A 16,629-nucleotide genomic window follows, 5' to 3' on the forward strand; every position below is an offset into this window, starting at 1 on the left:
ATCAGTGCCCCATCATTTGTTTTAATGGGAAGAACAGTGCCCCTTTGTTAGTACCAATGGGGATAATAGTGCCCCATTATTGCTTGTAATGGGAGGAGTAGTGCCCCATTGTTAGTTCCAATGGGAATAATAGTGTCCCATCATTGGTTGTAATGGGAGGAATAGTGCCCCATTGTTGGTTCCAATGGGAATAATAATGCCCCATCATTGGTTGTAATGGGAGGAATAGTGCCCCATTGTTAATTCCAGTGGGAATAACAGTGCCCCATCATTGGTTGTAATGGGAGGAATAGTGCCCCATTGTTGGCTCCAATGGGAATAATAGTGCCCCATCATTGGTTGTAATGGGAGGAATAGTGCCCCATTGTTAGTTCCAATGGGAATAATAGTGCCCCATCATTGGTTGTAATGGGAGGAATAGTGCCCCATTGTTAGTACCAATGGGAAGAACAGTGCCCCATCATTGGTTGCAATGGGAGGAATAGTGCCTCGTTGAAAGATATCAATGGGAAGGAATAGTGCCCCATTGTTGGTGTCAATGGGAAGAATAGTGCCCCATTGTTAGTACCAATGAGAAGAACAATGCCCCATCATTGGTTGTAATGGGAAGGAGTAGTGCCCCATTGTTGGTGTCAATGTGTCAATGGGAAGCATAGTGCCCCATTGTTAGTACCATTGGGAAGAACAATGCCCCATCATTGGTTGTAATGGGAAGGAAAAGTGCCCCATTGTTGGTATCAATGGGAAGAATAGTGCCCCATTAATGGTGTTAGTAAGGGAAATAGTGCCCCATCATTGGTGTCAATTGGTGGAATAGTGCCCCAAGGGACAGATAAAAGCAAGAAAAGGGCCACATTTGCCCCATGGGCCATAGTTTGGAGCCCACTGCTGTAAACTGTACAATGTTTTGCTGATCCAAGCGGTTTTCTTTTTGTCCTGTAGGGGGCGTCATTAAGATTTCTGGCAAACTCATGACTGATCACTTTGAAAACTATGACTTCGATATAGACTACATTGAAGGGTATGGTTGTAGAGTTTTTTTTCTGTGGTTATTGCTAAGTGATATCCTGTCTTTGAGAAAATGCGAACTCCAGGAAAAGTAAAGATCCTCCTCTAGAGGGGGCTGCCGCCACCTGCTGCTGTGTGAGGACACCTATGATGAGGGGTGTGGCTGATACTCAGCTCTGCCAGGACAGAACATTGGAGGGGAAGGTGGGAAGCAGCAATAAGTTATTATAAGGCATTTCCAAGCAAATCTCAGTCATAAATCATAACATAACATGGTGCAGGACTATCAAGTGATAAAAAGGTGTACATTTACAGTTGGGCATTGAACACAATACATAGGCGGCAGAGTTGGATTGGGGAGGACAGGGTGGGGGCTCAGCAAGATGGGGAGTAGCAATCAAATGCCACTTAGGGTACTTTCACAATGGGGCGGAGTACATTGGCAGTAAAGTTTTAGCGATGCTTTACCCTCGTTTTAGCGGCGCTTTTCGGATGCTAGCAGTGCCCTTTTCTACCCCCGCTAGCGGCCCGTGTTGCAGTGTTACCGAAGCACTTTGCATGTGCTTTGGCAGCACTGCCCATTCATTTCAATGGGCAGGGCGTTTTGGGAGCGGTGTATACAGAGCTCCCAAACCGCCCCAAAGATGCTGCTTGCAGGACTTTCTTTTCCCCGTCCCGCAAGCGCACCACGCCAGTGTGAAAGCACACGGCCTCTCACACTGGGGAGGCATGAGAGGTGCTTTTCAGGTGCTTTAAAGGTGTTATTTTTAGCGCCAAAATGCCTGAAAAGCGCCTTCAGTGTGAAAGGGGTCTTAGAGCAGCAGCAAACTTTTGGCTTCCTAGAAATATATGTATAGGAATACTGAATGCAGCTATGGTAATATCTGTAGAGCAGAGGAGTGCCAGGATATTCTGCAATTAGTAGCTAATTAGTAGCAAACAGGCGTATTAAATACAAAGAGTAATAGTAGCCAATCAGAAACCAGCTTTTAAGGTTTCTGAAAATTTGATTGGCTGCTTGGAAATACCGCTTTCTGCTCATGATCTTTTGCTGTAATATATACAGTGGGGTTGATTTACTGAAGGCAAATCCACTCTGCACTGTAAGTGCGCTTGGAAGTGCAGTCGGGGTAGATCTGAAATGAGGGGAAGCTCTGCTGATTTTATCATCCAATCGCGTGCAAGCTAAAATGCTGTTTTTTATTTTCCTTGCATGTCCCCCTCGGATCTACAGCGACTGCACTTCCAAGTGCACTTGTGCAAAGTGGATTTGCCTTTAGTAAATAACCCCCACTATGTCACAAAAGTGAGTACACCCACTACCATTTTTGTAAATATTTTATTACCGTATTTATCGGTGTATAACACACACTTTTTTCCCCTTAAAGTGGTGTTCCGGCCGAAATGATACTTTTTAAATAAAAATACCCCTATAATACACAAGCTTAATGTATTCTAGTAAAGTTAGTCTGTAAACTAAGGTCTGTTTTGTTAGTTTATAGCAGTAGTTTGTTATTTTAAAAACTTCTAGCAGGCCGTGGCCATCTTAAGTGTGGGCATCTGAAGTCAGACTGTATTTCTTCCTGGATCTCATCCTTGCAGATCTCGCACATGCTCAGTGCAGCACAAGCAGTGTAATAGGTTTCAGGTCAGGTTTCCATAGCAACGGCAGTTTCAGAGGAAGTTGCCGCCCCTTCCCAGAAGGCATTGCAAACAGGAAATGATGCGATGGGCCGCGCCCAGGGAGGAGGAAGTGAAAAATGAATACAGCAGATATACAGTAGGTGCTGAGAAAAAAAATATCCAATTCGTTTACAGTGCACAGTTTAGTGAGGGATGCTGAAGAGTTGTAAAAGTGGGCGGAACTCCACTTTAAAATCAGGGGGGAAATCGTCGTGGGTGCGTGTTATACGCCGATCCCCCCGCTGATTGTGAGTGGAGGAGCGAGTGCCGCCGATATCTATACATAGCCAAGTGTACTCGGCTATCCTCGGCTAGTTCCGCTCACAGTCACGCCCAGTCCCGTCCTATGATGGACATAACACAGGGACTGGGCGTGACTGTGAGCGGAACTACCCAAGCCTAACCAAGTACACTCGGCTATGTATGTATATGGGCGGCGCTCGGCTCCGTTCACAGTCACGCCTACGAGAGGAGCCGAGATACACAGGACCGGCTCTGTGTATCTCGAAGGCGCCATTTTCAAACTGCAGTGACACTGACATGTCACTGCAGTTTAACTGCGGCCTGGGCAAGGCTGCAAATGACACGGACAAGGCTGCAGATGGACACTGACAAGGCCTCAAGGCTGCAAAATGACACCGGACAAGAATGCAGATGGACACTGATAAGGCTGCCTTGATGGGCATTTAAATGTAAGTTTTTTTTCCTTAAAAAGTTTTTTTCCTTAAAATTCCCTCCTAAACTTGGGGCGCGTGTTATACTCCGATAAATACGGTATATCTTTTCATGTGACAACACTAAAGAAATGACACTTTGCTACAATGTAAAGTAGTGAGTGTACAGCTTGTATAATGCCCCGTACACACGATCGGACATTGATCGGACATTCCGACAACAAAATCCTAGGATTTTTTCCGACGGATGTTGGCTCAAACTTGTCTTGCATACACACGGTCACACAAAGTTGTCGGAAAATCCGATCGTTCTGAACGCGGTGACGTAAAACACGTACATCGGGACTATAAATAGGGCCAGTAGTCAATAGCTTTCGTCTCTTAATTTATTCTGAGCATGCGTGGCACTTTGTGCGTCGGAATTGTGTACATACGATCGGAATTTAACCGATCGGATTTTGTTGTCGGAAAATTTTATAGCCTGCTCTCAAACTTTGTGTGTCGGAAATTCCGACGGAAAAAGTCAGATGGAGCCCACACATTATATATATATATAGTATGTATGTGCGTGTGTTGCAATATATATAATATCATTCAATAACAGAATATGTGTGTGTCTTTCAGTCCTGTGATTATGAAATCTGAATGGGATGGATGGTCCTCACTCTGCTCGATAGCAGACAAGATCTCTGACAGTATGTAAGTTATACAGGAATTTAAAATGTACTCCTTCGGGGTCACTTCACCCAAATCTGATAATCCAGTTTTAGGTGGATGCTTCTGAGTTAAATGCAAAACACAAAGACAACATTGCAGCTACAGGCCATGTGAGTTTGGGAATCCAAAATCCTAAATGTACACGTTCTGAGGACCAACATGTTAGAGCTGATCTCCAATGCGCAAAAACCTCCCCCATGCAACACCCCATGTTCACAGATACAATCATTACTTCCCTCATTCAACCCTGCTACTATTACTGAGGTTGCTAAACTTTTATCTAATGCCGCGTACACACGAGCGGACTTTACGGCAGACTTTGCCCGGCGGACTTTTCGATGTACTTTACGACGAACTTTCTGAATGAACGGACTTGCCTACACACAATCCACCAAAGTCCGTCGAATTTGTACGTGATGACGTACGACCGGACTAAAACAAGGAAGTTCATAGCCAGTAGCCAATAGCTGCCCTAGCGTCGGTTTTTTGTCTGTCGAACTAGCATACAGACGGCGGACTTTTCGACCGGACTCGATTTCGACGGATTAATTTAAAACATGTTTCAAATCTAAGTCCGTCCAACTTTTGAGAAAACAAAATCCGCTGGAGCCCACACACAATCGAATTGTCTGACCAAATCCCGTCCGCCGGGCAAAGTCTGCCGTAAAGTCCGCTCGTGTGTACGCGGCATAACACTCATCTAACCACTTGCCCCCTGGATCCTGCTCCCTCGCAAATGCTACGCTCACCCTCTGACTCAATTCTACACTCTCTAACTCTCTAAGTCACCCCCATACTTAAAAAGCCCACACTGGACCCCACCAATCTTAACAACCTACATCCCATCTCCTTACTCGCCTTCTCCTCCAAACTTCTTGAAAGACTGGTCTACAACCGACTAAGCGACCATCTGACCATGAATAAACTTCTTGATCCCCTTCAGTCCGGATTTTGGCCTCAACACTCCACGGAAACTGCTCTTCTTAAACTCTCAAATGACCTACTAACGCAGTGGTTCTCAACCCATCTAATGCCGTGACCCCTTGATAAAATTTCCCAAGTTGTGGGGACCCCTAACAGTAAAATTATTTTCATAGCGTGGGTTGTCAGCACCCAAGGCAAGACAAGTAATTTGCGCCCCCCAACCCACGGAATTTAGTGCTCCCCAAGTCCCTTCCACTCGCAGCAGTGACACCTATGCCGAAATCAGGAGATAGGGTCTCCTCCAGCTCCTCCCACTTCACATTCCTCACCAGTTAGCTGACCTCTAGTCTCTGCCCCCCCACCCATGCCGTGAACTGAATGGGTGGCTGCAAAGAGGCTGATTGGGCAGCCGCGGGCTCCAGGAACAGCCCAGCTGGGCAGCCACAGGCTCCAGAGACAGCCCTGCTGGGCAGCCGCGAAAAGGCTGGCAGAGTGGTATGGGCTTCAGGAACAGCCCAGGGTTTGGTGACCCCTGGCAAATCGTCATTTGACCCCCCGAGGGGGTCCCGACCCCCAGGTTGAGAACCACTGTACTAACAGCTAAAACCAGTGGATACTATTCTGTACTACTTCTCCTGGATCTCTCTGCTGCCTTTGACACAGTGGACCACCCCCTCCTCCTCAATAAACTCCACTCATTTGGTCTCTGTGACTGTACTCTTCGCTGGTTCTCATCCTACCTATCCCACCGCTCCTTCAGTGTCACTTACAACTCTACTTCCTCCTCTCCTCTTCCTTTCTCCGTTGGCTCCTTTCCGTAATGTAATTGCTTGCTCCGATTTCACTGCACACTGAGAGCTTCTCACAATGTGCGTTAGAAGCTGCAGCAAGTCAGATAATGCTCGCCTCATTTCCTGGCTGGAGAACATCCAGCATCATCTAATGCTTTTCTCCCCCAGACTGGCCACCCCTGCCCCCCCCCCCCATTTTATTCATTGGATTTCAATTCTTTCAATCACAGAGCTTTAACATCACAGGTGGGCAGTCTACATGCAAATGTAGCCTACCCATCAAGGTATATTATTGTTTGTATAACTCCTCCATGACCACCGCTTATATCAGGGCTGTGGGCTCCTGAGAGGAGCACTGAGGCAGGGAGCTGTAAGTACCCTCCTGGCATCTACCATCAGCCATGATCTGCCTGGATTACAAAGAGAAGCCCAGAGACCCAGTGATGCCACTGGGTCTATAATAAAGTGTCTCATGAAAACAGAAAAGGTTCATTTAAAATTAATGAGCAGGAAAGGAGGAACTGGGGAAGAAAAAATATTATCAGATTAAACTTCATCTTTAAATTAGCCTTGTGTGTTACCAGTAGACCCTCTAGTGATTGATCTATATATTTCTATTTGGTGCATTCAGCATTGTGCCTGTCGAATACCAATGTGCCTTTGCTGTGCCTTGGAGACTTCCTATGAAAATGTAGTTTGAGAACATCAAGAAAAAGCCCCCCACCGTCACAGCCACTATACCATATGTGTGCTTCCCTGGGAATCCCCAGCATAAATGAAACACTGCTATTATGGGCAAGATCAGCAAATGGAAAGGCAGGAGAAGCTTTCGGTGTAACCTGCATAATATAAATCCGGTGACTTTATAAAAAGGACATTTTAAAAAATATAATCTTCTAGATTGTAAGCTCTAAGGAGCAGGGCCCTCTCATTCCTCTTTTATTGATTTGTATTGTAACTGTACTGTCTTCCCTCTTTTTTGCAAAGCACTGCGCAAATAGTTGGCACTATAGAAATCCTGTATAATATAATATTTAAAAAAAAATTAAATTGAATTAAACAGAAAATTTTACTTTTTTTTATATGCAAATTTAGTAGTCCATTTTTAAAATGGTGGTATGAACTTATTGTTGACAATACTGATGCTTTATTAAAAAATACAAAAAGGCATTTATAAAGCACATTGGTGTGATTTTTGGTCTTCAAAGCATGGGGAACGCACTTGAAATGAAGGTTATGTGACAGGCTCCACGCCACTGCCTACATATTATTAATGGACCGCAGATGCAGGTCATGGTGTGGAGTAACGTTGTGGTGTATGGCGGAGAGTGGAGCAATATCTATTCTCAGTTATAAACTGGCCCCTATGTTTCAGTGTGCTCACTGCGACTAAATCACACTGTAATAAAGTATCTCTGTTGTAAGCTGTTTATTGCTTCCTCACTCCTATGACAGCTCTCTAGTAATCTTTCGATAGCAACTGTGAAAACTCGAATTTACCTTCATTCTCTTTCACTTCCCTCCTTTCCCCATAAGCTGGAATTGTTTTTTTCTCCTATTGATATAGGGATAATGTCATTGTATTCAGACAGATCCAACACATGATGGTAATTGGGGTTTTTACTACTGTAGTTAATGTAGGTTTGTTAGTGTAGGAAAGTTTGGCTTGGCTGAGAGGCAGGTCTGGGTTGAATCTGGCTCAGGGCTGAGTGACTCAGGAAAGCTGGATGACTTAGCAAGCAGAATCTCTGATCTTTCCCCATTTCTTTCTGGAACCTTGAAGAAGCTTCCAGAAGTAGCGGGTGGAGACTAGGAGGAGCTGCTTGGCATATTTATGAGGGCCCCAGCCATTCCCTAGAAATTGGGCTGACAGGGGATAGGCCCCTCATAAATAGGCATGAGTTGTGCCAACAAGGGGCAGTCAGGTGGAAGATTTAAAAGGAGTGCTGAGCAGGCTGTCAATGGCACTTGAGGGTGCCCCCTAGTCTGGGGGGGGGGGGTGACCTTCAACCTGGGGCTCTGGGCTGGATGGATTCCCCACAGCACATGGAGGAACCCCTTTCTGAAGGCACAGGACCAAGGAGAGGACAGCAGGAGTGAGTCAGCATGTCTGAGAGATCTCCTGAGGCATCAGCTGGGTGGGCTGGTGAGTGTTCAGTCTGGAGGACTGTGGAGAAAGTGTCAGTCTGGAGGACTGTGGAGAGAGTGTCAGTCTGGAGGACTGTGGAGAAGTTAGCCAGGATGGCTAGTGAAAGGGTCAGCTGCAGCCAGGCGGGAAGCGGTGGGCTGGGATCAGTGACTACAGAGAGGAAGTGCTGGGAAAGTGGGAGCTGTGTCACCCCATCTGCTCCTTAAGTATAAGGGCTGCGAGTCCCTGTCTGTAATGGGCCTTTGCTACCGAAAAATTACTACAGGGTGACAAAGCTAGGTTCTGCATGCAAGAGTGTGCTGGAGGAAGAAGAGGAGCTGTATATAGGACTGTATATAGGAGAAGTTATCCCTGAAATTTGTTTGAAGTCAAGTGGGCATCCCATAACCTCCCATCCCTATCCAAGTTATTACCCTTCAATAAAAATTAAAAAAAAGTCACAGACTATTTTCTGACTCTGGAGTGACTGTAGAATTATGGTGTGCCTGGCTGTGCAGGGTGGGGGATACCAGTTTCTTGTGGCTCCTTAGGAGGTGTGCTTTGCTACATAGAGTTTTCACAGCTGCTATCTAAAGCTTGGTAAAGAGAGGTAATATGAGAGAGGGAGCAATAAAGAGTTTCCAGCAGTCTCTATGCACAGTACTTTTTTTTTAACACTTAACATAGATTTTGCAAAATGTACCTTTTAAAAGTCATTAATGCCTTGGCTGTATACAGGATGAACCAGCTATGCCCGGGCACCATAAGGAGGGATCAAGGAAGCACAGATAGTGTTTCATTCTACAAGTCCCTTCATGTAATGGGAAGTAGTGTACTCAATGGGTATACATGTGGGCAGGATTGTTGGTGTAATTTCAGCAGATTAGAAGTGCACCAATAATGCTCTAATTTCTTAGTCATACCGCTTTCTCCTCCTATCAGCATGCTTCTTTTCATCACATGAATTACAGTGGTTGTAAAGCCTTAAGGTTTTTTACTTTCATGTAGTCTATGCATTAAGTTAAAAAAAACTTTTGTGCTGCACGTGTCCCTCCTCACCTTCTTTATACTTACCTGAGCCTGATCCAGCGATGTGCATGAGAGTAGAAGCTCTCCTGGCTCTGTCCCACCTCACTGCACAGATAGATAGCAATGGCTCCCGCTGTTGTCAATCACATTTTGTGACGAGAAAGCTGGGGCAGGGCCAGGTCACCCTGTTTGTGTTAATGGAGCTATGTAAGCGTAAGTAAGCTATGATTAAGCACTGACCACAGTGTGAAACGCGTCAGTTTTCCTGCATTTTCTGCTGCGGCATGTATCTATTATGACTTTTATTCAATAAAGGCAACATATCAATTTGAGTGCGGCTGTCCAGGGCTTTCTCTAATTACTTTTTGTGTTAATGGACATAGAGAAGGCAGTGAGCCCACACACATGCCCTCATAGAAAGCAGCTTCCTATGGGGGCACTCGACAAAGAGGAGGAGCCAGGAGTGCTGGCGGGGGACCCCAGAAGAAGAGGATTGGGGCTGCTCTGTGCAAAGCCATTTCACAGAGCACGTAAGTGTAATATGTTTGTTATTTTAAAGGAAAAAAAGGAACCTTTAATGTTACTTTAATTGGCTTCTTGTGCTGCTTCTTCCTTTCATATTTGAGCCCTGATGTAAAAAGGGCTGAGGAAAGGACACATTCAGGTACTTGCATTGCTTGTAAAAAAATCCATCAAGGCCCCATTCACACTTCGCATAGCGGAAACTCATGTTCCCACTTGCAATTTTGTGTGAGTAATTTTCACGTGGTTCCAGCTGTCATGCTTAGGACAGTCTATTTACTTCAATTGTGCATTGTCCTATGTGCATTTGTTGCCCAAAAGAAGCTCCTGCTCCTTTTTTGGGTGACAAGCTTCATGCAATTTTTAAAGCTGCATTTTGCCGTGATTGCAGCACGATGCGAAAATCGCAGCTAAATCCCAATATGTTTTAGAGTGAATGTTTATATGAACATAAATAAAATATTGAAATGTCTATACTTCATACTACACAAAGCATTGAGTGTAATCTCTTGATATACTCTGTCACACTGCAGTATTTTTGTCTTTTCTAGGTACCCCATACATGTAGAACACGGGAATGGAACCTTGCTGTGCAGGACGGAAGGGAATTATATTGGTGAGCAAATCTATATTTTTGTTTCTTTTAAACATTAATGGCAAATTAAAGTAAATGTGAACCCTCACCTTGTAAAACAACCCATTCAGTTTAAAATAGAAATGAAAGGCAATACATTCTATACATATATATATATATATATATATATATATATATATATATATATATATATATATATATATATATATATACGCCTGCCTTTACACACACATGAACTTTAATGGCATCCCAGTCTTCGTCTGTAAGGTTCAGTTTTACGTTTGCCCACCGTTTGCAGCTATAACAGCTTTGTGTTGGTCTATCACATAAAATCCCAATAAAATACATTTACGTTTTTGGTTGTAACATGACAAAATGTGGACATTTTCAAGGCACTGTGTATGTGTGTATATATATATATATATATATATATATATATATATATATATATATATATACACATTATCTCACAAAAGTGAGTACACCCCTCACATTTTTGTAAATATTTTATTATATCTTTTCATGTGACAACACTGAAGAAATGACACTTTGCTACAATGTAAAGTAGTGAGTGTACAGCTTGTATAACAGTGTAAATTTGCTGTCCCCTCAAAATAACTCAATACACAGCCATTAATGTCTAAACCACTGGTAACAAAAGTGAGTACACCCCTAAGTGAAAATGTCCAAATTGGGCTCAATTTGCCATTTTCCCTCCCCGGTGTCATGTGACTCATTAGTGTTACAAGGTCTCAGGTGTGAATGGGGAGCAGGTGTGTTAAATTTGGTGTTATCGCTCTCACTTTCTCATACTGGTCACTGGAAGTTCAACATGGAACCTCATGGCAAAGAACTCTCTAAGGATCTGAAACTTTTTTTTTTGCGCTACATAAAGATGGCCTAGGATATAGGAAGATTCCCAAGACCCTGAAAGTGAGCTGCAGCATGGTGGCCAAGACCATACAGCGGTTTAACAGGACAGGCTCCACTCAGAACAGGCCTCACCATGGTCAACCAAAGAGGTTGAGTGCACGTACTCAGCATCATATCCAGAGGTTGTCTTTGGGAAATAGACATATGAGTGCTGCCAGCATTGCTGCAGAGGTTGAAGGGGTGAGGGGGTTAGCCTGTCAGTGATCAGACCATACGCCGCGCATAGAGTTGCCACCTCATCCCTTTAAACCCGAACACCTTTGAATTACACAGGTTCTGAGGCTAATTAAATGCAGATAAGGCACCAAGTGAGTTTTATTACCACCTTAATCAGCCACAGAACCTGTGTAAATAACATGTGTTTGGGTTTAAAGGGATGGTGTGGCAACCATAGTCGCACACTGCATCAAATTGGTCTGCATGGCTGTCACCCCAGAAGGAAGCCTCTTCTAAAGATGATGCACAAGAAAGCCCGCAAACAGTTTGCTGAAGACAAGCAGACTAAGGACATGGATTACTGGAACCATGTCCTGTGGTCTGATGAGACCAAGATAAACTTATTTTGTTCAGATGGTGACAAGCGTGTGTGGCGGCAACCAGGTGAGGAGTACAAAGACAATTGTGTCTTGCCTACAGTCAAGCATGGTGGTGGGAATGTCGTGGTCTGGGTCTGCATGAGTGCTGCCAGCACTGGGGAGCTACAGTTCACTGAGGGAACCATGAATGCCAACATGTACTGTGACATACTGAAGCAGAGCATGAGCCCCTCCCTTCAGAGACTGGGCCGCAGGGCAGTATTCCAACATGATAAGGACCCCAAACACACTTCCAGGATGACCACTGCCTTGTTAAAGAAGCTGAGGGTAAAGGTGATGGACTGGCCAAGCATGTCTCCAGACCTAAACCCTATTGAGCATCTGTGGGGCATCCTCAAATGGAAGGTGGAGGAGCGCAAGGTCTCTAACATCCACCAACTCCGTGTCATCATGGAGGAGTGGAAGAGGACTCCAGTGGCAACCTGTGAAGCTCTGGTGAACTCCATGCCCAAGAGGGTTAAGGCAGTGCTGGAAAATAATGGTGACCACACAAAATATTGACACTTTGGGCCCAATTTGGACATTTTTACTCAGGGGTGTACTCACTTTTGTTGCCAGCGGTTTGGACATTAATGGCTGTGTGTTGAGTTTTTGAGGGGACAGCAAATTTACACTGTTATACAAGCTGTACACTCACTACTTCACATTGTAGCAAAGTGTCATTTCTTCAGTGTTGTCACATGAAAAGATATGATGGGGCACTATTCCATCCACTGATACCACCAATGGGGCACTATTGCTCCCACTGATCTCAATGATGGGGCACTATTTCTTTCACTGACACCAATGATGGGGCACTATTTCTTCCACTGACACCAATGATGGGGCACTATTCCTCCCACTGATACCACCAATGGGGCACTATTGCTCCCACTGATACCGACAATGGGGCACTATTCCACCCACTGACATCAACAATGGGGCACTATTCCTTCCACTGACACCAATGACGGGGCACTGTTCCTTCCACTGATACCAACAATGGGGCACTATTGCTCCCACTCCACTGATACTGACAATGGGGCACTATTACTCCCACTGACACCATTTATAGGGCACTGTTCCTTCCACTGATACCAACAATGGGGCACTATTGCTCTCACTGACACCAATGATAGGGCACTATTCCTTCCACTGATACCAACAATGGGGCACTATTCTACTGACATCAACAATGGGGCACTGTTCCTCCCACTAACACCAATGATGGGGCACTGTTCTTTCCACTGATACTGACAATGGAGCACTATTCCTTCCACTTACACCAATGATGGGACACTTTTACTCCCACTAACACCAATGATAGGGTACTATTCCACCCACTGGCATCAATGATGGAGCACTATTCCTTCTACAAACACCAACGATGGGGCAATAATTCCTCCCACAGATACCAACGATGGGGCACTATTTCTTCCAGTGACACCAATGATGGGGCAGTATTCTTCCCACAGACACCGACGATGGGGCACTATTCCTTCCATTGACACCAACAATGGGGCACTATTCCTCCCACAGATACCTACAATGGGACACTATTCCTTCCATTTACACCAACAATGGGGCACAGTTCCTCCCACTAACACCAAGGATAGGGTACTATTCCCTCCACTGACACCAACACATTATTCCTATCACTAATACCCTCCTACTGACCACAGGTGCTATGCATTTTTTTACTTCCACTGACCACAGTGTGGCCTCCTAAGAGCCGGTTCACACGGGGGCGACTTGTCAGGTGACCTAGCCGTCTGACAAGTCGCCTCCCGTTCTGTACAATGGAACCATTCTAATAGGAGCGACGCAAGTCACTCCGACTTAGAAAAAAGTTCCTGTACTACTTTGGGGGCGACTTGAGGCGACTTGCATAGACTTCTATACAGAAGTCGTTTTGCAAGTCGCCGTGGCAGTCATGTGCAGGTCGCCTCGGTGAGGCGACCTGCAAGTCGTGCCGCCCCTGTGTGAACCGGCACTAAAGGTTGAAGGATGGTAAACTGGACCTTTGCTTAAAAAGTTTGGAGACCACTGCTGTAGAGGATTGCTGGTAGCTACCTTTGCAACCAAATCCAAAATCTACCCAAAATATTATGAGTAGAAAGTGACATTTGTATCTGGGGGTGAAAAACAAGCTCACGCAAGCACAGTGTTTCTGCCCGGTTTCGAACCGGGGACCTTTCGCGTGTTAGGCGAACGTGATAACCACTACACTACAGAAACCACCTGCTTTATGCAGGCTTCTGTCATGGATTAGTGGAATACTGACCACCTGTTTAGTCTTCTTTGATTCTAGTTATTTGATCAGCGTAGTCCTTTTTACCATTTAACGCTTGCATCTCTGTACATTTAGAAAATCTCCTGCTTGCTGCAATTTAGCCTGCTGTGACCTGTCATTTTTTATCCAAGGCAACCAAATGAAGACGTTCCCAATGTGACGTGTTGCATTGTAAACAATACTGCATTTTCTTTCACTCACATTTGCTGAGCCTTTTCCCATAGTACAGAGCACACAGGCATTGCAACCAGAACGAGGGCCACATCATATAATATAGAAATAGTGGTGGGCCAAAAAAAAAATTTTTTATTAAATGAACATATCAAATTTAAATAAATTAATATGTTTGCTTAGATTTTTTTTCCAGTCAAAATGATATGATTTTGAAAAACAGAGAAAAAAATGTCACTACAGCAAAGCAAAGGATATCCAGATCAGAGCCCCCTTACATCTGATTCTCCATCTGAGCCCCCGTACATCTGATTCTCCATCAGAGCCCCCTTACATCTGATTCTCCATCAGAGCCCCCTTACATCTGATTCTCCATCAGAGCCCCCTTACATCTGATTCTCCATCAGAGCCCCCTTACATCTGATTCTCCATCTGAGCCCCCTTACATCTGATTCTCCATCTGAGCCCCCTTACATCTGATTCTCCATCAGAGCCCCCTTACATCTGATTCTGCATCAGAACCCCCTTACATCTGATTCTCCATCAGAGCCCCCTTACATCTGATTCTCCATCTGAGCCCCCGTACATCTGATTCTCCATCAGAACCCCCTTACATCTGATTCTCCATCTGAGCCCCCTTACATCTGATTCTCCATCTGAGCCCCCGTACATCTGATTCTCCATCAGAGCCCCCTTACATCTGATTCTCCATCTGAGCCCCCGTACATCTGATTCTCCATCAGAACCCCCTTACATCTGATTCTCCATCTGAGCCCCCTTACATCTGATTCTCCATCTGAGCCCCCGTACATCTGATTCTCCATCAGAACCCCCTTACATCTGATTCTCCATCTGAGCCCCCGTACATCTGATTCTCCATCAGAACCCCCTTACATCTGATTCTCCATCTGAGCCCCCTTACATCTGATTCTCCATCAGAGCCCCCTTACATCTGATTCTCCATCAGAGCCCCCTTACATCTGATTCTCCATCTGAGCCCCCTTACATCTGATTCTCCATCTGAGCCCCCTTACATCTGATTCTCCATCAGAGCCCCCTTACATCTGATTCTGCATCAGAACCCCCTTACATCTGATTCTCCATCAGAGCCCCCTTACATCTGATTCTCCATCTGAGCCCCCTTACATCTGATTCTCCATCTGAGCCCCCTTACATCTGATTCTCCATCAGAGCCCCCTTACATCTGATTCTGCATCAGAACCCCCTTACATCTGATTCTCCATCAGAGCCCCCTTACATCTGATTCTCCATCAGAACCCCCTTACATCTGATTCTCCATCTGAGCCCCCTTACATCTGATTCTCCATCTGAGCCCCCGTACATCTGATTCTCCATCAGAACCCCCTTACATCTGATTCTCCATCTGAGCCCCCTTACATCTGATTCTCCATCAGAGCCCCCTTACATCTAATTCTCCATCTGAGCCCCCTTACATCTGATTCTCCATCTGAGCTCCCTTACATCTGATTCTCCATCAGAACCCCCTTACATCTGATTCTCCATCTGAGCCCCCGTACATCTGATTCTCCATCAGAACCCCCTTACATCTGATTCTCCATCTGAGCCCCCTTACATCTGATTCTCCATCAGAACCCCCTTACATCTGATTCTCCATCTGAGCCCCCTTACATCTGATTCTCCATCTGAGCCCCCTTACATCTGATTCTCCATCTGAGCCCCCTTACATCTGATTCTCCATCAGAGCCCCCTTACATCTGATTCTCCATCAGAACCCCCTTACATCTGATTCTCCATCAGAACCCCCTTACATCTGATTCTTCATCTGAGCCCCCTTACATCTGATTCTTCATCAGAGCCCCCTTAGATCTGATTCTCCATCTGAGCCCCTTAGATCTGATTCTCCATCTGAGCCCCCTTACATCTGATTCTCCATCAGAGCCCCCTTACATCTGATTCTCCATCAGAGCCCCCTTAGATCTGATTCTCCATCAGAGCCCCCTTACATCTGATTCTCCATCTGAGCCCCCGTACATCTGATTCTCCATCTGAGCCCCCTTACATCTGATTCTCCATCTGAGCCCCCTTAGATCTGATTCTCCATCTGAACCCCCTTACATCAAAGTCATGGGCCATAGTTTGGAGAACCCTGCATTAGACTATAACAATGTATAACATTATAGACTCTGCAAACCCTAATGGCCCGTACACACGGTCGGATTTTCCGATGGAAAATGTCCGATCGGAGCGTGTTGTCGGAAATTCCGACCGTGTGTGGGCTCCATCAGACATTTTCCATCGGATTTTCTGACACACAAAGTTGGAGAGCAGAAGATAAAATTTTCCGACAACAAAATCCGTTGTCGGAAATTCCGATCGTGTGTACACAAATCCGATGGACAAAGTGCCACGCATGCTCAGAATAAATAAAGAGATGAAAGCTATTGGTCACTGCCCCGTTTATAGTCCTGACGTTTGTGTTTTACGTCACCGCGTTTAGAACAATCGGATTTTCCGACAACTTTGTGTGACCGTGTGTATGCAAGACAAGTTTGAGCCAACATCCGTCGGAAAAAATCCTAGGATTTTGTTGTCGGAATGTCCGAA

At 45.2% G+C, this 16,629-nt stretch overlaps 1 protein-coding gene and 1 non-coding gene across 3 annotated transcripts in view; one reads left to right on the forward strand and one right to left on the reverse strand.

The window, feature by feature from the left end:
- Nucleotides 1-16,629, forward strand: part of PKHD1 (PKHD1 ciliary IPT domain containing fibrocystin/polyductin) — a 908,610-nt gene that overhangs the window by 39,592 nt on the left and 852,389 nt on the right. For both annotated transcript variants that reach the window (XM_073625163.1, XM_073625162.1), the window contains exons 7-9: nt 943-1,021; nt 3,990-4,064; nt 10,028-10,092. In XM_073625163.1, coding sequence (XP_073481264.1) covers nt 943-1,021; nt 3,990-4,064; nt 10,028-10,092 — 219 coding nt within the window. The remainder of the gene's footprint in view (nt 1-942; nt 1,022-3,989; nt 4,065-10,027; nt 10,093-16,629) is intronic.
- TRNAV-AAC (transfer RNA valine (anticodon AAC)) lies at nt 13,745-13,817 on the reverse strand. The gene has a single exon. It is a non-coding gene; the product is annotated as a tRNA-Val (tRNA).

Source organism: Aquarana catesbeiana, linkage group LG04 (assembly GCF_042186555.1).
Source record: "Aquarana catesbeiana isolate 2022-GZ linkage group LG04, ASM4218655v1, whole genome shotgun sequence".
NCBI lineage: Eukaryota > Metazoa > Chordata > Amphibia > Anura > Ranidae > Aquarana > Aquarana catesbeiana.